The sequence below is a fragment of the Pan paniscus genome, chromosome 11 (assembly GCF_029289425.2).
Source record: "Pan paniscus chromosome 11, NHGRI_mPanPan1-v2.0_pri, whole genome shotgun sequence".
Lineage (NCBI taxonomy): Eukaryota > Metazoa > Chordata > Mammalia > Primates > Hominidae > Pan > Pan paniscus.
Window position 1 is genome coordinate 653,797 of NC_073260.2, and position 22,667 is coordinate 676,463.

The 22,667-nt window shown below is 36.5% G+C and overlaps 1 protein-coding gene across 1 annotated transcript in view; it reads left to right on the forward strand.

The window, feature by feature from the left end:
• The window catches only part of LOC117977852 (beta-defensin 125-like), a 34,235-nt gene extending 26,864 nt beyond the window's left edge, over positions 1 to 7,371 (forward strand). Inside the window, exon 2 of the mRNA XM_055117369.2 lies at positions 600 to 7,371. Within this exon, the coding sequence (XP_054973344.1) occupies positions 600 to 1,015 (416 nt within the window). The 3' untranslated portion in view covers positions 1,016 to 7,371. The remainder of the gene's footprint in view (positions 1 to 599) is intronic.
• The last annotated feature ends 15,296 nt before the right edge of the window (positions 7,372 to 22,667 follow it).

The following is a 22,667-nucleotide window of genomic DNA, read 5'->3' on the forward strand; positions in this document are numbered from 1 at the left end:
AACCTTGCATTACAAGGATAAAGGCTACTTGATCGTAGTGGATAAGCTTTTTGATGTGCTGCTGGATTTAGTTTGCTACTATTTTGTTCAGGATTTTTGCACTGATGTTCATCAAGGATACTGGCCTGAAATTTTTTTTTTCTTGTGTCTCTGCTAGGTTTTGGTCTCAGGATGATGCTGGCCTCATAGAATAAGTTAAAGTTGAGTCCTGCCTTCTCAATTTTGGGTGAATAGTTTCAGTAGGAATGATACCAGCTCTTCTTTGTATATCTGGTAGAATTCAGCTGTGAATTCATCTGGTCCTGGGCTTTTCATTTTCATCCTTTCTTTCTAGGTTTCGTATCAGTCTCAGTATGCTCTCTCTCTCTCTCCGTCCCTCTCTTTTTCTACATTTCTCCTTTTCTCCATACAACTTCTTTGATTGCACATAGCACAATTTTAATATACACCTTTTGTTCTCCTGTTTGTCTCTTTCAATGGCTTTTTGTACTTGACATCATATTAGTCTAGATGTCAGTCAGTGTAAATTTTTGAATGAATGAAAAGTTGTTATGTTGATGCCAGAGTTAAAAATTTGACCTATATTTTATTCTCTACAGGTAGCTTTGAACCCCCAAAATGTTGGAAGAATAATATAGGACATTGCAGAAGACGATGTTTAGATACTGAAAGGTACATACTTCTTTGTAGGAACAAGCTATCATGCTGCATTTATATAATAATATCACATGAATATACTCGACGACCAGCATTTCCTATGATTCACCTAGAGGATATAACATTTGATTATAGTGATGTGGACTCTTTTACTGGTTCCCCAGTATCTATGTTGAATGATCTGATAACATTTGACACAACTAAATTTGGAGAAACCATGACACCTGAGACCAATACTCCTGAGACTACTATGCCACCATCTGAGACCACTACTCCCGAGACTACTATGCCACCATCTGAGACCGCTACTTCCGAGACTATGCCACTGCTTTGTCAGACAGCTCTTACTCATAATTAATTAACATTTACTTCTGGTATGGAAGAACTAGAAATACTGCTGGAAATAATATCCAAAGAGCTCATTCTACCAATCCAATTTCACCAGGAAAATTCCATCAGGGATTGGATGACCATGGGGATGGACATAATTGCTACTACCAACACAACAGCCAAGAGAGTTGCCTTACAATTAGAAATGTGTAGACAGAAATGTATAGAAGATACAAGGATTTTCTTAATTGGACTTAAATTCTTTATCTGTCTTCCTCCGATGTACTCAAATATATGAGCTAATTTTTGTCTTAGGTGAACATTTGTATGTCTATGTATTTTTCCATGCCAAAAACAAAAACGAAGACCATTGTTTGGAGCTGCCTATTATGACTAAGACATGAAGTTTTACTTTAACAGTGCCTGGCCCACTACTATCATATATAGGAGAACATATAAAAGCATATAGAAAGTTCCAGATGAATGTTCCCTTCTCTACCCTCCACCTTTTATTGTAAGTTCTGACCCTAAATACTTTTCTGTGTCATGACGTCAAATTTTGTTTAAGGTTCTAGCTGGTAACTAACAGAGTCAGAAGCTAATTCTTTCATTCAGCACAAGCACTGATCTAACTGGATAGAGATAAAAGTGGGACTTGCCTTGAGAGTACATCATATTAGATTAAAAGCTGCATCTCAAATTCTACTTATCTTTCCAATCTTCTTTCCACTTAGAATTCCAACTTCCAAGTATGGCAGCCTCATAACATGCCTCTTCAGGTCTCTGTGCTGTCCATGAATGTTAGTTGTGTGCAGTGTTTCTATGCTTTCTATGGCTGTACGCATGTGACTGCTGTTTGTATGGCAACAGGTGGGTCAGTAAGTGTCTTCTATGATACTACAGAGAAGCGGTTATTAACTATAAAGTTGATTAGGTTTTTTTTTTTTTTTTTTGAGACAGAGTCTAGCTCTGTCGCCCAAGCTGGAGTGCAGTGGCATGATCTCGGCTCACTGCAAGCTCTGCCTCCTGGGTTCACGCCATTCTCCTGCCTCAGGCTCCCAAGTAACTGGGACTACAGGCACCCACTACCACACCTGGCTAATTTTTTGTATTTTTAGTAGAGAGGGGTTTCACCATGTTAGCCAGGATGGTCTTGATCTCCTGACCTCATGATCCATCTGCCTTGGCCTCCCAAAATGCTGGGATTACAGGTGTGAGCTACCGTGCCCGGCTGATTATTATTTTTTTTAAGTTCCAGGATAGAAGTGTAGAACATGTAGGTTTGTTACATAGGTATACATGTGCCATGATGGTTTGCTGCACCTATCAATGCATCATCTAGGTTTTAAGTCCCGCATGCATTAGCTATTTGTCTTAATGCTCTGCTTCCCCTTCCCCACACACCCTGACTGGCCCCCATGTGTCACGTTCCCCTCCCTGTGTCCATGTGTTCTTGTTGTTCAATTCCCACTTATGAGTGAGAACACGTGGTGTTTGGTTTTCTGTTCCTGTGTTAGTTTACTGAAGATGATGGCTTCGAGCTTCATCCATGTCCCTGCAAAGAGCATGATCTCATTCCTTTTTATGGCTGCATAGTATTCCATGGTGTATATGTACCACATTTTCTTTATGCAGTCTATCATTGATGGGCATTTGGGTTGGTTCCATGTCTTTGCTATTGTAAATAGTGCTGCAGTAAACATACGTGTGCATGTGTCTTTATAATAGAATGATTTATATTCCTTTGGATATATACCCAGTAATGGGATTGCTGGGTCAAATGGTATTTCTGGTTCTACATCCTTGAGGAATTGCCACACTGTCTTCCACAATGGTTGAACTAATTTACATTCCCACCAACAGTGTAAAAGTATTCTTATTTCTCCACAGCCTTGCCAGCATCTATTGTTTCTTGACTTTTTAATAATTGCCATTCTGACTGGCATGAGATAGTATCTCATTGTGGTTTTGATTTGCATTTCTCTAATGATCAGTGATGTTGAGCTTCCTTTCATATGTTTGTTGGCTGCATAAATGTATTCTTTTGAGAAGTGTCTGTTCATATCCTTTGCCCACTTTTTGATGTTTTTTTTTCTTGTAAATTTAAGTTCTTGTAGATTCTGGATATTAGACCTTTGTTAGCTGGGTAGATTGCAAAGCGTTCCTCCCGTTCTGTAGGCTGCATGTTCACCCTGATGATAGTTTCTTTTGCTGTGCAGAAGCTCTTTCATTTAATTAGATCCCATTTGACAATTTTGGCTTTTGTTGCAATTGCTTTTGGTATTTTCTTCATGAAGTCTTTGCCCATGCCTATGTCCTAAATGGTATTGCCTAGGTTTTCTTCTAGGGTTTTTATGGTTTTGGGTATTACATTTAAGTCTTTAATCCATCTTGAGTTAATTTTTGTATAAGGTGTAAAGAAGGGGTCCAGATTCAGTTTTCTCCATATGGCTAGCCAGTTTTCTCAGCACCATTTATTAAATATGGATCAAATTCACACATAACACTATTAACCTTAAATGTAAATGGGCTAAATGCCCCAATTAAAAGACACAGACTGGCAAATTGGATAGAGTCAAGACCCATTGGTGTGCTGTATTCAGGAGACCCATCGCACATGCAAAGACACACATAGGCTCAAAATAAAGGGATGGAGGAAAATTTACCAAGCAGATAGAAAGAACAAAATAGCAGGGGTTGCAATCCCAGTCTCTGACAAAACAGACTTTAAACCAACAAAGATCAAAAAAGACAAGGGCATTACATAATGGTAAAGTGATCAATTCAACAACTAGAGCTAACTATCCTAATATATATGCACCCAATACAGGAGCACTCAGATTCATAAAACAAGTTCTTAGAGGCCTACAAAGAGACTTAGACTCCCACACAATAATAGTGTCACTCAGTGTCAATATTAGACAGATCAATGAGACAGAAAATTAACAAGGATATTGACGACTTGAACTCAGCTCTGGATCAAGTGGACCTAATAGACATCTACAGAACTCTCCACCCCAAATCAACAGAATATACATTCGTCTCAGTGCCACATGACACTTATTCTAAAATCGACCACATAATTGGAAGTAAAACACTCCTCAGGAAATGCAAAAGAACTGATTAGTTATTAATAAATTGGGCTGAGGCTTGGGCGCTACTGAAAGCCACAATATCAGATGCCAGAATGTCTCAAAATCAAAAAGGTTTTTTCCTCTAATTATTTTTTATGTGATCCAAGCCAAGCTGCCAGTGACTATGGCTGTAGTTTGGATGTTGACCATCAGACCACTGACCTTTCAGTAGACCTCATATTCTAATAGGTCTTAGACCGCCAGTTAGGGTGTCCATCATTCAGATTTGACTGGGACTGAGGGGCTTCCCAGAACATGGGAATTAGAGAGCTAAAATCAAGAAAATCCAGAGTAAATTGGGACAAGTTGATCACCCTCACTTCAGTGTACTTCTGTCTAGCAAGCTATTTTTCCATTTTTCATGGCTATACCTCATCACATAGGTCATACATTGGCTTTTCACAGAAACAGTCTAGGGTGCTCTTTTTCCATATTTTTGCCTCAACTGTCATTTCCTGAAACACACTCCTTGAGCATGCAGAGCACCTTCCATTCTACTTTGTATTATTTTCTTCCCATCATTTGAACTCTGAAATCAGTTTGAGTATTTACTTTCTCTCTGATTTTTTTTACTAACTTATGGCCTAACACCCCTGCTATAATGTACATATAGTCCTCATCTCTTGGTCTTGTTGACATATGTGATGGTCCATAATGGGCTGGGCATGTCTTATACTTACTGAGGGAAGCAGCTTTAATACTCCTAGATCTAATGGGCAAGAATATTTAATGCCTTGGTTTTTTCTCTCCCATAAGGCCAGCATACTGGTATGACCTAGTAAAACCTAGGTTGAGTGTCCAGAGAAGCACTGCTGGAATATATTCTGCATTGATTTAGGGATCAATGCTGAGACTTAGGAAAAGAGAGTAAGAAAAAATTTTTAAAGCAATAAATATTTAAAATGAATTTACTGAATTGATAAGAATGGATCCTACTATATGGTTAAATAGTATTACAATGAGGCAATGCGGTCTATTAATAAAACATAGGAGGTGGCACTGTTCTCTCACTTGGAGCTAGGGCACAAAAAACTCTTACAATCTAAGTATTTTTTTCTTATTGGCCCAAATGCGAATGGTGATGTGTGTGATGCCCCTGGTCCCTTTTGTACATGACTTGGCTGTGCTCTCTCTGCCAATGTCTGGCTTCCATTACAGTCAAAGTCATTAGTGTACTAGGATTGGGTTCTATCCAGGCTAAATGAACATAGTAAGATCTTCAGTTCTACCCATAACTGGCGCTACTACGTGCTAAATGATCCATCTATTGCAAGGATGTTACATAAGAAAACAGGGTCTAAAATTTCTCTGGGTCATTGACTCTCAAATCAGCTCAGAATTTATTTAGCTTCCTAAGGATTTCATGTTTGACTAAAACCAGTCCAAATTGATCTCTCAACTCATTAATTCAAGGCCTAGCATTCTAAGGCAAGCATAATGAATAGACCAACCTAGCTGTGTCCATTAATATTCTCATCTTCCTTCTTAAAGAAGAGATCATTTGCAATATTCTTTAGGAAATTCAGAGTGCATACTTTTGGAATGAGATAAAAGAGACATATCTTAAAGTCCAGAGAAGAACAGGAAACCCAGCATTCTCTTTAAAGCAGGGCTTTTGGAATGTATTTTTTTCCCTCTTTAAAAACAGTAAGTTTTTACCATCCACTAAATACAAGTTTATGTCTGATTTTTTTTTGTTTGTTTAACCCTCTTTGATTAATTATTTTTATATAATATTTCATGCCACATTTATTTAAACTAAAAAAGAAGTTAAGTGAATATTGATGGTTTGGTGGTTGCTATCTTACAAAGAAAAATTAATATAAACAGGTGGTATTATCTGATTGAGGCAGGGATAATAAATGACCAAATAACAAGAAAACCCATAATACTTGTCAAAAAGAGGCAGAATTATTTAAATAGAAATGTAAACCCTGGCATATTCATTGCTAACACATATTTATTGAACAAGTACTACGTCCCAGAAATTTTGTTGGACCCTGTAGACGCAAAAAGTAAGGCATAATCCTGACCTCAGTAGTTTACATTTTAGAGTTAAAATATGCATTAGGAAAATATATGCTCATTAGGAAAAAAGAAAATTAAACCCCACCATTGTGTGTCCTATGGCATAGGTGTGCAGTTTTCACCACTGAAACATATAATAGGGACATTAAGCTCAGACTGCTATGGAAAAGGGAGAGTCTTGAGTAAAAAGCAGAATTAACTCAATAAAAAAAGATTATGGGATAGAGGAAGATTTTCTCTGTAGAGCAAAAGATAAAGACAAAATAAGGTGGGAAATAGAATATATACAAATTTAAGAAACTACAAATAATAATTTAATATGGAAGATGTGAGGACAAGAGAAAAAATATGTACAAATATTTTTGTAATTTTAGGTGGAGACAAATTTCTAAAATTCTGCTACCACACCATATTAGGCACCAAAGAATGGAGGGGAAGTACATAGACCTTAGAGCCCAACTGCTGGGGTTCATATCTCAACTAACAAGTGTAGCCTGGATGAATAAACTTCTTATGACATCTACACTTCTTTCTATTTCCTTATGTGAAAATTGGTAATAATAAAACAACTTTTTTTTTGCTGCATGCAATGTTGTTTTGAGGATCAAATGGTTTAATAACTAAAAGTTATCCAGAACAATATCTCATACATAAGTATTTAATAAATGTTAGGTATTACTAATATTAAAACTAGAAATCATGAAAAAATGGATATAATTGTGTATAGCACAAAATCAAATTTTATAGACATGAAACTGTACTGGCATGTACTGATTGCACAGGATGGGATAACTGAAGGGATTCAGGGCAAAAGACTGAGAAGTTGTCTCAAAACAAATTATTTTTCAGAACAGTTTTAGATTTACAGGATATTGAGCAGAAAGTACAGAGTTCCTTTAAAGCCTCTTATCTACACCCTCCCATTCCAGTTTCTCCATGTTGTTAGTATCTTGCCTTATGTGGTCCATTTGGTACAAATGATTAGCCAATACTGATACATTATTATAAATTAAAGTTCACAATTTAGATTAGGTTTCATTCTGTACCTTGTGTGAGTTTTCACACTGTACCATGACATGCATCCATCATTATGATATTATACAGAAACATTTCACTGCCCTAAAAATTATCTGTGCTCCATTTATTTATCCCTCCCTTTTCCTTCCAACCCCTTACTAACTTCTGATTTTTAAAATATTCTCCATAATTTTATCTTTTCTAGAATGTCATAAAATTAAAATAATGCAATGTGTAGACAGATTGGCTTTTCTTACTTAGCAATATGCATTTACAGTTCCCCCAAGTCTTTTTGTGACTTGATAGCTCATTGGTTTTTATCACGAAAAAATATTCCATTTTATGAGTGACCACAGTTTGTTTATCCATTCACATGCTGAAGAACATTTTGGTGGATTCCCAATTTGGGGCATTATAAATAATAATTTATTTTTTAGGAGTGTTTTGGGCACAGAGATGATTTATTATTAAACTCTATTATATACATTATTACATAATTATTACATATTTCAGTTAACACAATAAAAATAAAATATCCAGTCATTAAAAAGGCAATATATGTCTCTGTGTTCATATATATCCTTACATATATGTGTGTATACATATTATGGATTCTTAAAAATATATAAGTATATGTACATGCGTTGTATGTATGTGTACACTTATTGGCATGTAACATTTTCTTGGCATATAGTTAGTGAAGAAAGCCTAGTCGTTACTATAAAAGAGGGTTCATAACCATTACAATTTTTGTAGATACGTAGGTAGAGATACAGGTAGATGGATATGTAGCTAATATCTGAAATTATGTTGACCCAAATGCTTATAATATTTGCCTTGCATTGTAGTTTTAAAATAAATCTTAACTTTCTTCTTTCTTCTTTTATTTGTAGGATGAATTTTCACCAGTAATTATCCTTTACATTTGCAAATAAAATGTATTTTTATTAAAAATATTGAAATGTAAGAGAATAAACTAAGAAAAGAAAGCAGAGAAGATTCCTAAATGGACAAAATATAGAGACTGAAATAATGCTTTTAAATCACAAATTGAATGTTAAATGTTGATGGAGGATGAACCTTCCAGAAAAAAAGTTACATATTAGAATAACATATATAATAACATATATTATATGTAATATGTTATTTTATATAACATATCAAATATATAATATATGATATATAAATAATACATAAAATATTAACAATATAATGAATTGTTTCCATTAGGTTCTTCTGGAAAATAGTTAAAATCTGATAAGGAGTGTAAGATGACTTGAGATAAATCCCGATTGCCAGATCTAAAGCTGATGGCTCTGCCTTCTAATAAACTGAAGAACTTTTCTTGGTTTGTGATTAAGAAGACAAAACATAACCCTGTGAATTGATTTTTAAAGGAATGTGATGTCAGATCTTCACACATTGACTTTGTCACTGATAAGAAAATTTTTATGAGATTTAGTTAATAAATAAATTTTTATAACTCATGTAATTAGGAAAGACATTATATGAAAACAAATAAAATACCTACAGAAAGAGATAAAGGGCAATGAGGTGAAACTACTTGAGCAAAGAAAAGGACAACTTAATGTCTCCCTGACTCAGCTTCTCACATCAGATAGCTTTTTATTTCAGAAAACCTTCTTCCTATACCAGACCATAGAGAAAAATCAGTGTGTCAAGCAGGAATTTTGTTCCTATTTCCATATTGAGACTATGTAGGAAATAAAACATGAATTAATTTGAAATATATTCAAAATAGCATGAACACATTAATCATTTTTAAAAAGAGTTGATGTGAAAAATTAGAATTTTGTAATAAGCCAATGTTGTGGGTTGAATTGTCATAACTCCTAGTAACTCAGAATGTGACCTTATTTGGACATAGGGTCTTTACAGAGGTTAGCAAGTTTAAATGAGGTTAGTAGGGTGACCTCTAATCTGATATAACTGGCATCTTTATACAAAGGGACAATTTGGAGACAGACACACATAGTAGGGAGATGAGAAGACACAGAGAGAAGACGCCTAACTACAAGACAAGGAGAAGGGTCTGGAACAGATCCTTCCCTTCCCTCAGCCCTCAGAAGGAAACAACCCTGCCAACATCTTGATTTTTGACTTCTAGCCTGTAGCACTGTGAGACAATAAATTTTTGTTATATAAGTAACTCAGATTGTGGTACCTCATTTTGACAGCCCTAGCATATTAATACAGCCAATATAAAAATTTACCTTGAAATTTTAAAGGATATAGAGTTTTTTTTTAAAAGGCAAACAACCCCCCCCCAAAACTTTCCACCAGTTCTGAGGCATAATCAGTTTTCAGAAATAGTCTACCAAACATTTTGATTTTTTTAGATATATTATTTTACTTTTTATGCAATTCTCTAAAATATAAAGGCCACTATCCAAGAAAAAAAGGTTAGAAACACAATTAGATAGGAAGATATGGATTATCTGTAACTAATTCCTTACAAATAGGCAAAGCATTTTGAGAAAAAAAATAGCGTTCTATAAGCTGAAGATTACAAACATAAAGAAAAAAAGTACATAACCAAGGGAAACTAACTCCAAAATGTAATATCCTCCCTAGGAAACTAGTAAAACTGTTGTCGCTTTTACATTCTTAGCACATATGTGCCTTTGAGTATTTCCACTGCCTTCCCTCAGGATATATCTCCTTAATAAACCACAACAGATAGCATTAAGTGGATACCAGAGATCTTCAGCAGGCTTCTCTGCATTTTTGAAGTTAGATAATGGCATTTCAAATACACATTGAGTTGCACATTAAATAATTTTTTAAATGTCCATTGACACACACACACACATCCTCAAGTAATTATGAAACAAGCATTTACTAGCTCAAGTCAAAGACAACAAAACACCTCAACTAAAAGGATAAAAGGAACCCCATATTCACAGTAACTGAAATGGGAAAAACAAAGCTGAAATCATTGAACTATATAAAGTGTCATTGATAGGGTTTGGCTGTGTCCCCACCCAAAATCTCACCTTGAATTGTAATTTCCATAATTCCCACATGTCAAGGGAGAGATCAGGTGGAGGTAACTGAATCATACGGGTGGTTTCCCCCATGCTGTTACTGTGATATTGAGTGAGTTCTCACAAGGTCTGACGGTTTTATAAGTGTGTGGTAGTTCCTCCTGGGTTCATTCTACTTCCTGTCGCCTGTGAAGAAGTTGCTTTGCTTCCCCTTTGCTTTCCGCCATGATTGCAAGTTTCCCAAGGCCTCCCCAGCCATGCTCAACTGTGAGTCAATTAAACCTCTTTCCTTTATAAATTACCCAATCTTGGGCAGTTCTTTATAGCAGTGTGAAAATGGACTAATACAGTCATTTCATGAAATTATGGCTGTGGAGTCATAGCATATTTTTGGTAAAAGGTGTCCTTAATCTCATCTCAATGGGATAATATCAACTCAACATTTATTGATTCAGAAAATGCAATTTTTTGCTTAACTCCACACCACTGCCACAGATTTCCTTGTTTGAACTTAGAAATAAGTTATCTGTAGAAGAGACTAAAAGGCATTCATACAAAATCATTTTTAAGAGACTTTCATATACATATGATTGCTATGTAGAACATAAGATGTGTTACCACCAAGGCAGGAGGCTCAATTGAGCCCAGGAGTTTGAGACCAGCCTGGGAAACATGGCCAGACCCCATCTGTACAAAAAATACAAACATTAGCCGGGCATGGTGGTGACCCCCTTTAGTCCCAGCTACTTGGGAGGTTGAGGTGGGAGGATCACTTGAGCTCAGGAAGCGGAGGCTGCAGTGAGCCATGATGGTTCCACTGCACTCCAGCCTGGGTGACAGAGTGAGACCCTGTCTTAAAAAAAAAAAAAAAGAGACCAGAGATCAGGAAGAGCCTAGAAGGTATGGGCCAAGAGCCTAGATTAATGTATTAGAAAGGCATTGGAGAGTTTAAACATGAGAATAATATTCTCTGATTTATGTTTTTAAGATATCGTCTTTGATGTTCTGAGGAGAATGGATTGTAAGGGGGTAAGGAATAGACATCAATTAGAACAGTGTTTTATTCACTGCTCTACGTTCAGTGGTTAGCATAGAACAGGTGCTCAGTATTTGTAAAATCACTAAATGAATGAATTCCTTGATAGCAAGTGGTTTTACGAACAATCTATGGAATTGTATGTTTAAGAACGCGTAGTATTTTTAAGTGTATCAAGCCTATCTCTATATACATTGCATAAGTACCAGGACATCTTTGGTAATGTGGAGAAGTCATTTGAGCAATGCCAATTAACTCTCCTGTTGGCAAAAATATACAAAAGAAAATAAAAACGAAAAACAGGAAGAACATGACCAAAATACAACAGCAATGTACAAGACCTATGAGTCAGAGGGAGCAGCATGTGAATTTTTAAGTGACTATTACACGTCTCTGAAATTATGAGTCTGCTATCTATGTGTCCCTGGGGATAAAACAACTTCTCTGTTAATGATGATTAAAATAGAAAGCATAATTTATCTCATTAAAATTTATTTAACAATCATTCAGCCACTAATATTTTTCAGGGCCTGTAAAAAGATGACTAAAACCCAGTCCCTATAGTCCGCATCTAGCTCAGGTTAGTGACACCTCCAGACCCGGTCACCAGGGGCTCGCCTCCTGTGTCCCAAGCCTTATAAAGTTCACAAGCTTTGAAACATAAGGACTTTAAAAGATGGTCTTGTGAGAAAGTTATGGAACCACTTAGCAACCTATTGAACCAAAAGAAAATGCCGGAGAGCAGAAGTGTACCTCCCCCGGCAGTAGGATGGGGGGGACTGGGTGAGGAAAATGAAGATGAGTGGGGAGGTGTTAAGAATGGCCAGAGAGAGGATGACGATGTCTTTTACATCCAACCACCCCAAATCCCCCAGTGCAGGTATCTAAGCCGGCCATCTCCCAAGATCATCCTGTTTCTGCCCTCCCCTCAGGCCCGGTGGCAGTTGTTTGGGAGGCATTTAGAATTGCCTGGAAAACCTGTTTAAAAAGGGAAGTTGGAAGGATGGAAAAAGACCTGGCTCCCAGCCCCACATCCTGGTTCAGGCAGTTCTCACCCTAGGCCCAGGCCACCTTTATTCTACTCTGCCCCAGCCAATAATGGGTACCCTTGAGGCTCATAGGCTGCAGGGCTGGAGGGAGATGAGAGGTGGTAGAAGTTGCACTTTTAGCTTTAGCCTGAGAAGGATGAGGGTGATGCTGGTGGAGCTGTCTGCAGGGCCTCGGGCTGAACCTAGTCTGGGCATGAGAGATAATTTAGAACTTTAAATATTTCAAGTGTAAATATATGAATATCTTTCTTTGCACTCATAAACATTCAATGAGCCTACTAAGGCGACTGGAGAAAAATGATCTTAATAAAACGTAATCAGATGAAACTGCATAAAAAAGCTGCACAGGGTGCAGAATATGTCAAAAGTGATGGTGAATCATAGCTGCCCCGCTTAATAGAGCTTTTAACTTTTGGAACGCACATTGCCTTTCTGGGTGTCCATTTCTTTCACTGTATGGTGGTAGAAACAATATCTGCTTCACACAGTGTGGGGCTGAGGATTGCTATCACAAGGCTGATACCATGTATTAGTCTGTTTTCATGCTGCTGATAAAGACATATCACCTGAGGTCAGGAGTTCTGGACTAGCCTGACCAACATGGTGAAATCCCATCTCTACTAAAAATACCAGTAATTCCAGATACTCAGGAGGCTGAGGCAGGAGAATTGCTTGAACCTTCTAGGCAGAGGTTGCAGTGAGCCAAGATTGTGCCATTGCACTTCAACCTGGGCAACAACAGCGAGACTCCATTTCAAAAAAAAAAAAAAAGAGTGATTATGATATGCCAAGTACTATGTTGAGTGTGTTGTGTGATATCAAACAGATTAGGTTGATTTCTTCATAAAACCTTGGCATCAAGAAAATAAATTAGATAATCAGGCCAACAAAAGATTTATTGGAGAGAAGAAATTTGTACTGAGAATTTGAAGCATAAGTCAAAGCAGACCTGAAAATGCCCATGTGAATGAATATTTTAGGTGGAAGGATAGTATGCACAAAGAATGCAGTATGTAAGGGGTGTGGAGGAGAAAAATGTGGGAAGGATTTTAAAAATGAAGTTGGAAAGTTAAGTGGGGCACTGCCTGAGCAGGTTTATCATAATATTTGCTGACTGAATTTAGGTCTTATCTGTTTGAAGAATTGGCAGATAGTACATTAGACAACCTAGATGATATTTGAAATTTGTTACATAAAACATAAAGTAAGAATATGACATCAGTTTTGACAATGTAAAAACATAGAAAGAAGTACAATTGTTAGGTGTGTACCAGTTTAAACAATCTAATTTCCAAATAATCACTTTACTAAAAATAACCCACACCATGACAGTAAAAATTATTCTGAGAAAATTGAATTATTTTATGGAATTATGTTATTATTTTATTGAATTGTGTCTTCTGGATGATTTGATTTCTACCGCTGGAACTACCAGACATATACATTCATTTGGCTGTCTCTAAAGCCATTCTTTCAAATCTTCTTCAGAGGATTTGGAAATGAAACACTGAATGAGGAATTATCTTGTAACTTATAAAAAATTTAAAACACAGGATTCATATCCCTAAGTTAGACACATTAAATAATACAAGCAGAAAGATAATGAACAAATAAGGCAATTCATAAAATTATTTAGTGAATAATATAATGAAACTATATTTAGGCGATTTTTATATGCTATTCTATATTTGTCTTGTTATTTTATAAGCACAATTCTTCACTAAAATAAAATATTAACCAAATTACTGAATCAGCCTCTTATTGTGAAATATAGATGTCTTTGTAAATGTGGAGCTTAAGAGAATTAAGACAAGTGAGTAGTCATTTAGCATCTCCTAAACTTTACCTTACAATTGTACTTTTTGACCCCTATAAAATTTTGGAGTCAATGTCAAATTTAATATGACATTACATTCTACTTTTCATTATTATAGTGGTGTAAATATGCTAGCTCAGTTAGATTGAATGTATTCTAGTCAGTGACTGCATCTTGCTCATTTCTGTGTACAACATAGTATGACACAATGTTTTCTTCATAAAAGATCTTCACTAATCTTTTTAATTTAAATGAGTTAAACACAAGAGATATTAACATTTCTCATCAGTACCAATCTTTTTGTCTTTTTTGTCTTCTAGGTAAGCAGAACACTCTACTGAAATTTCACTTAGCTGGGGCTATGGGACTGGTTCTGCCCAAAAGGTGGCAAGCATATATGGCAAGTGTCATTTCCTGCCCTAAGCCTTTAGTTTCCAGAACAACTTCTCTCTGTCATTTCATCTCATGATAGAGCAACAGAGGTAACATATTCTTGTGGGTATCATTAAAAGATGACGTAACCTCTGACAGCCTGAGTCCATAAATGTCTGCACAGAGGACAGCCCCTTTCTAACCTGCCTGTGATATACCATGAAACAAACCTTTTTATTGCCTTAAGCCACAGAGATATTTGGAGATGTGTTTCACTTCAGCAAAGCTGGTTCTATCATAACTAATATATATTTTTCTTAAGTATAAAACACTAGTGTTTATATGAATCTTAGTAATCTCTCCTCATTGCTTTTTCTTACTAGGGGATTGTCTAAATAAGAAAAAAACGAGTCCTAATGAGTTGTACATACATAACCAGCTATCTGCTTTTTAAAGTTTACATTGCTCTATGTTGAATGGATACTAACAAGTATCATTTGGATACCACAGCAGATACTGAAAAACACTTGAGATTAGAAGGCTGGTACATAACAGAGTCCCAATAAATTATTGATTAATAGAAACATTGTATCATTGGGGCTTTACAAATGTTTCAAAATGCATAACGACATGAATTTTGAACAATCCTAAACCAGATAGATAGTACCCTCATATTCTTTTGTCCAGAATTATACAGGGACCTCAGGATTTTGCTAGAAACTTTTTATATTAATCTTTCTAAACATCATAAACTAAACATATTTCAATATACTCTTTTTTAGAGTCTCATTTTACTTTCCATTGAAACTGTAAAGGATTTCAGGTTAGTTTTTATTATGGGTTTTGCTCTACTTCATATCAGGGTGATATAGCAGAGAAGAAGTGATGGGAGAGGAGCATTGTACAAGCGTGTTCTTCTCATTGCCAGCTGACCACAGGCTCACTCTATTTGCCGTAACATTTCTCTCCCTGTCTATCTTATTTCTTTCTGGCCTCACAGGGTCATATCTAAAAACATTTTAAGAAAAAATAAATTAAAAATATGGAAACATAAGAAAAGATCATTTGCCTGATATTTAAGCTTCGAAATCCAACATTGAAACTAGACTAAATTCCTATGAGCAACTATTTTTCAAACTGTTCTGCAGTTGTCTGGTTTTATTTCACTTTCCAAAACCTATCATTATCACCCATTTCTTGAGGATACGCTCTCTAGTGAATTCAAGCTAGGACAGTGTCAGTTGCACTTCAATCATTAACTATTACTTCCTCTGGATAACGAAGAAAGAGCTTTCCACATATGATATAACAAAGCAGATGATATGGTTTGACTGTGCCCCCATCCAAATCTCATCTTGTAGTTCCCATAATCCCCATGAGTCACAGGAGGGACCAGGTGGAGATACTAGAATCACGAGGGTGGTTTGTCTCATCCTGTTCTTGTGCTAGTTAGTTCTCTCAAGATCTGATGGTTTTATAAGGGGTTTCCCACTTTGCTGGGCACTGATTCTTCTCCTTCCTGCCACCACATAAAGAAGGATGTGTTTGCTTCCCCTCACTATGATTGTAAGTTTCCTGTGGCCTACCTAGCCCTGCAGAACTATGAGTCAATTAAACCTTTTTCCTTTATAAATTACCCAGTCTGAGGTATATCCTTATAGCAGTGGGAGAACAGACTAATACAGCAAATTGGTAGTGGGAATAGTGGGGACGCCACTGTAAATATATCTGAAAATGTGGAAACACCTTTAGAACTGGGTAGCAGGCAGAGGTTGGAACAGTTTGGAGGGTTCAGAGGAAGACAGAAACGTGGGAAAGTTTGGAACTTCCTAGAGACTTGTTGAACAGCTGTGACCCAAATGCTTTATAGTGATACAGAAAATGAAGTCCAGGCTGAGATGGTCTCAGATGAAGATGAGGAAATTGTTGGGAACTGAAGTAACAGTCACTCTTGCTGTGCAAAGAGACTGGTGGCATTTTGCCCTTCCCTAGAGATTGGTGCACTTTGTGCTTGAGAGATGATTTAGGGTATCTGGCGGAAGAAATTTCTAAGCAGCAAAGCATTCAAGAGGAAGCAGAGATAAAAGTTTGGAAATTTTGCAGCCTGATGATGTGATAGAAGAGAAAACCCTAGCACTTTAGGAGGTCAAGGCAGGTGGATTACCTGAGGTCAGGAGTTCCAGACCAACCTGGTAAACATGATTAAAACCTGTCTCCACTTAAAAAAGAGAGAGAGAGAAAAAAAAACAAAAGTTAGCTGATCATAGTGCAACCTGCCTGTAATTCCAGCTACTTGGGAGGCTAAGGCAGATGAATCGCTCGAACCCGGGAGGTGGAGGTTGCTGTGAGCTGAGATTGCACCACTGCACTCCAGCCTGGGCAACAAAGTGAGACTCTTTCAAAAACAACAACAACAACAACCAAAGAAAACCCTATTTTCTGGAGACACATTCAAGCCAGTTGCAGACATTTGTATAAGTAAAGAGGAGCCAAATGTTAATCACCAAGACAATGGAAAAAATGTCTCCAGGGCATGCCGGAGAACTTCATGGCATCACCTCCCATCACAGACCTGGAGGCCTAGGAGGAAGAAATGGTTTCCTGGGCCTGGTCTTGGGATGCCCTCCTCTATGCAGCCTAGACTTAGTGCCCCATGTCCCAGCTGCTTCTGCTCTAGCCATGGCTGAAAGGGGCCAAGGTAAAGCTTGGGCCATTGCTTCACAAGGTGAAAGCCCCAAGCCTTCGTGGCTTACACATGGTGTTGAGCCTGTGGGTGCACAGAAGAATTGAGGTTTGGGAACATCCGTCTAGATTTCAGATGGATGGAAATTCCTGGATGTCCAGGAAGAAGTTTGCTGCAGGGGTGGGGCCCACATGAAGAAACTCTACTATGGCAGTGCTGAAGGGAAATGTAGAGTTGAAGCCCCAATACAGAATCTCCACTGGGGCATTGCCAAATGAAGCTGTGAGAAGAGGGTCACCATCCTCTAGACCCTAGAATTTTAGATCCACTGACAGCTTGCACTCTGGGCCTGGAAAAGCCAAGACACTCAACACCAGCTTGGGAGAGCAACCAGGAGGGGGGCTGTACCCTGCAAACCTAAAGGGGCAGAGCTGCCCAAGGGCATGAGGACCCACCTCTTGCATCAGCATGTCCTAGATATGACATATGAAGTCAAAGGAGATCATTTTGGAACTTTAAGGTTTAATGACTGCCCCACTGGATTTTGGACTTGCATGAGGCCTACAATTTTTCTGTTTTGGCCAATTTCTCCCATTTAGAATGGGTGTATTTACCTGATGCCTGTACCCCCATTGTATCCAGGGAGCAACTAACTTGCTTTCCATTTTACAGGCTCATAGATGGAAGGGAATTGCCTTGTCTCAGATGAGACTTTGGACTTGGACATTTGAGTTAAAGCTGGAATGAGTTAAGACTTTGGGGGACTGTTGGAAGGGCATGATTGTGTTTTGAAAAGTGAGGACATGAGATTTCGAGGGGCCAGGGGTGGTATAATATCATTTGGCTGCATACCAACCCAAATCTCATCTTGAATTTTAGTTCCCATAATCCCTCCATATCGTGGGAAGGACTACATGAAGACAGTTGAATCATGGGGGCAGTTTAGCCAATTGGGTTCTCATGATAGTCAGTTAGTTCTTTTGAGATGTGATCTGATGGTTTTATAAGGGGCTTCCCCCTTTGATCGGCACTCCTTCTTCTCCTTCCTACCACCATGTGAAGAAGGACATGTTTGCTTCCCGCTCCACCTGAAGGTAAGTTTCCTGAAGCCTACCCAGCCCTGCAGAACTGTGAGTCAATTAAACCTCTTTCCTTTATAAATCGCACAGTCTCAGGTATGTCCTTACAGCAGCCACAGAATGGACTAATACACTACATATGCGGAATATTCAGAATATCTGTGTGTAAGATATCTGTCAAAATCTACATAGTAGTTCCATTCTACATTCTGAACTCTCTTTTATAAATGTTACTTGGTTTTTGTTATGGCCACTCTTTCGTTTTTTATTCTGGAAAGCAGAATTTATCAATCAGATTCACAGATAATCAGGTTGTTTGCTCAAATAAGATTTCAATAATTCTCAAGGTATAAGTAGAAAGAAACATGAATTCACAAATAGATAACATATGTTCAGGAAAAATAAACATGGGTACATGGGTATATCACATCATATCATATTTTAGCTCTTCATGGGACAAACTGCCTTGGGACACAGGTTTTGAAGATTTAATGTATGAGGACACCTTTTAATATGACAAAAGGGTATATTGACAGACAATTGAAAGTAGTTGTATTTTTAATCTCTACTGGTTGAGAAAGCACTTGATAACACAGAGTTTCCAATAACACATTTATAATAGTTCATGGTAGGTTGTGCTATGGTAACAAAACAAAAGAAAAACATATGTAAGTAACTTAAGAAAAAAAAGAAAGGTTTATTTCTCAATCACATTATAAATTGGTGGCTATAGGCTGGTTATAGGACTGCTTGATATGTCTTTCAATACCAGTATTTCAGCTAATAAGAAGGCCCTATTGGAGATATCCTGTTCCTGCAATTTTTGAAATTTTGAATCAACTGATCTTTGATACTGTAAAAATGTCTTGTAGTTTATATATTCTTTGTCAGCTTAATTGTAAGTTTTTACTTACTGTTGTGTGTATATGTGTGTGTATACCTTTTCTTATAGTTTTCTAACAAAAATTTTTAGCTGAAATAGCTATCCTACCATCTCTCCATCTTTTTTTTTCTTTTTTCTTTCTTTTTGTTTTCAAGAACTAGAAATACCATTTGACCCAGCGATCCCATAACTGGGTATATACCCAAAGGATTATAAATCATGCTATTATAAAGACACGTGCACACATATATTTACTGCAGCATTATTCACAATAGCAAAGACTTAGAACCAACTCAAATGTCTACCAATGATAGACTGGATTAAGAAAATGTGGCACATATACACCATGGAATATTATGCAGCCATAAAAAAAGGATGAGTTCATGTCCTTTGCAGGGACATAGATGAAGCTGGAAACCATCATTCTCAGCAAACTATCACAAGGATGGAAAACCAAACACCACATGTTCTCACTCATAGGTGGGAACTGAACAATGAGAACACTTGGATGCAGGGCAGGGAACATCACACACCAGGGCCTGTCAGGGGATGGGGGTCTGGGGGAGGGATAGCATTAGGAGAAATACCTAATGTAGATGATGAGTTGATGGGTGCAGCAAACCAACATGGCACATGTATACCTATGTAACAAACCTGCACGTTGTGCACATGTACCCTAGAACTTAAAGTATGATAAAATATATATATATATTTAAAAATCCAAGTTATCCATTTATAGTGGGTAAATGCCACCAACTAAGAACCTATTAAGTCATTAAAGAAAATGTTCATTATATGTTTAGTTCCAATTTCCCATGATCCATCTTATTAATTCTTTTATAATTATAGAATTTCTTTTAAAGATCAAACTACTATATATTTGCTGAAAACATCTCTTAAAATTATTCACTGTGATATATCTGACTTTGTTCACAACAAACAACTTCACTTTTATTTTTTTAAAAATGTCATTTTCAGTTGCCATTCATTATGAAATTTGCAACAGATCACCAGTTTCTGCATCTCCACTTGGTTAAACATCAGTATTATGCCTTTAAATTTGCAAATTTTTCTATACTTAGTATTTAAAGTAGAAAAATACTTTATGTTAAAATTAACATACCACATATTTCAATTTAACTGTCACTATAATTTACCAAATTATGACTAACTCCAGGGTACGTATGCAATATCCAAATAAGCAAATTGAAATGTTTTACTAGATGTGTAGAAAAAATATATTTAAATGAATCAATCTGTTGACACTGATCGTTTGTCACTGAGTATGTTGCTAATGAGTTTATGTGTAACAATAGAAACAATACACATGCCTAACAACCGCAATGTAACAATAGCTAACTTGATGCAATGGTTAAAGTAAAAAAAACTCCTATGATACAGTAAGATGTTTCTAATAAAAATATTTTATACTGCTATGAGGTTTAAGTTAAAATTAATTAAAATGTAAAATTCAGTGTTTTGATCATATTTGCTATATATTTCATGGGCTCAATAGCTGCTTGGGGCTAGTGCCTATGATATTAGAGAACACAGTCATAGAGCAACTGGCAGTGATTTTTATGAGTGGCATTTGATTAACTGCATGGAAGTGCGCTAACTACAGGGAAAAACAAGTGGAGATGTTCAAAGGCATTGTTTTCTAACATGTCGATTTGCCACTGTGTATTATGTATTTGACCGGAAGTAATAAGGGAATTTCAAAGATTTTTTTTGTTTGCTTTTATATGCCTGATTTAAACTCTATGTTTCCCAGTCAAAATGTCCTCAGTGAAAAGATATTCTTGATAAACAAATCTGTATTGAATGCTAACTGCACCAAACACTGTTAGGAGCCATATATCTTGTATCTTGTAATCACCTAATTTAGGCAAGTGATTTAAAGTGTTTCGTACCCTCTGCCATGATTCCATATAGAATTTCAAGTCAAATGCTGGCATGGGAATACATGTATCTGCTTTGTATTTACAATTTTGTCACAAGCCACTTGTATCACTTTGGAGAAATCATGTGAAATTGATTCTCAATGCTACGGTGACACAAAGCCTAGAATTACTTATATATAGCAAGAAATTGCCTTCCTTTCTCCTATCCCAAACACTTGGTCCATTTTATACAAGGATAAAAAACACATAGGAAACAAAACTGACTGCTTTGTGATAATACATAGCTAGGTGTTGACCTTTGACGTATAAAATAAACCTAAAAAAAAGTCACTTGAGATTTGAAGCATGTTCCTTAAATAAGATGGAATACATTGTTTTCTTCAGTTCTCCACAGTATCACCTGAATTTCTGTGCCAGTGATTAAAAAAGAAAAAAGAAGTTTTAAAAACAGCATTCATAAACGATTAGTTCAAAACCAGGTAGGATTATCCAGGCAAAAAATCTACATTTTTGCAATCTTAATACACAGGGACACGATCACAATTATATGCAAGTCATTAGCCCACACATTATCTATAAAACTCTTTCTCAATGTGGCTCTAAAGCTTCCCTTGTCAGAAAATGAATAAAATGTCCAGAAGTTTGAAACTGTGGCTGCTCACAGACCTTGATCTGGGTTCCAACTGTATCACCTAATATCAAATTCCCTTGCATTGTACAAAGATGGTTGTTATTGCAAATGCTGTTTTGATTAGGAAATAAATGCCTTATTCCATTAGAGAAGAAAGATTATATCACACTTAAACTTGCAAAATGGTTTTGCATTCTTATAGAGGAAATCATGTGTTTTAGGGGCAAGAGCACTACTGGGAATTAGAAAACTTTGCTTATGCTCCTGGCCTTATTGCTGACACACTGTTTAGCATTAACACCAAACTTCCCACTGCCTCAAATTGCTAATGTGTGTGATGAGTTATCTGTTACACCACTGGTATCTGCTTAACAGGGATGATATGAGAATTAATTAAGGGACTCTTCAATCTGCTTATGGCTGCTCTAGAAAATATATTTTAAAATGAATAAATGAAAGTTACTTAGTAAAACTGCTTTATAAATATTCTCAGAAATGATATTTTTGATTTAATGGATTCCAAAAGGAGCAACGAAAATTCAACGACTCTCCACTTTGAGTCAAGGAAGGCAATGATTATGGAACTACAGCATCGTATGGTGTTCTGTTCTCCATGGACACACTACTACTCACCAGCCTGCTGATACCACAATGATTCAGGATAAAAGGAAAAATGATTCAGGATAAAAAGTAAGCATCTGCTCTTCCATAGAGAAATGAAGATAACCAAATTAACCAAGCACACTTGAGTAGATGATAATTGTACTCAAAGGATAAAAAACATCTTGCTTTCCTGGAAATCCTGATACAGATGGTGTAAAACTCTGTTGCCTATCACAAGAAATGAGGCCTTATGTTGAAATTCACTGATTAAACATGTTGCTTTAAGGATGTATGCTTTTTGAAAACACAATAAACACATAAATTATAATTATAATTTAGTGTAATATAACTGCCATTATAATTTTTAAACATGTTAAAAAACACAATAGAATGAAAAATTATATTAGGGTAAACAAGTGTTATATAGCTTAAGTATA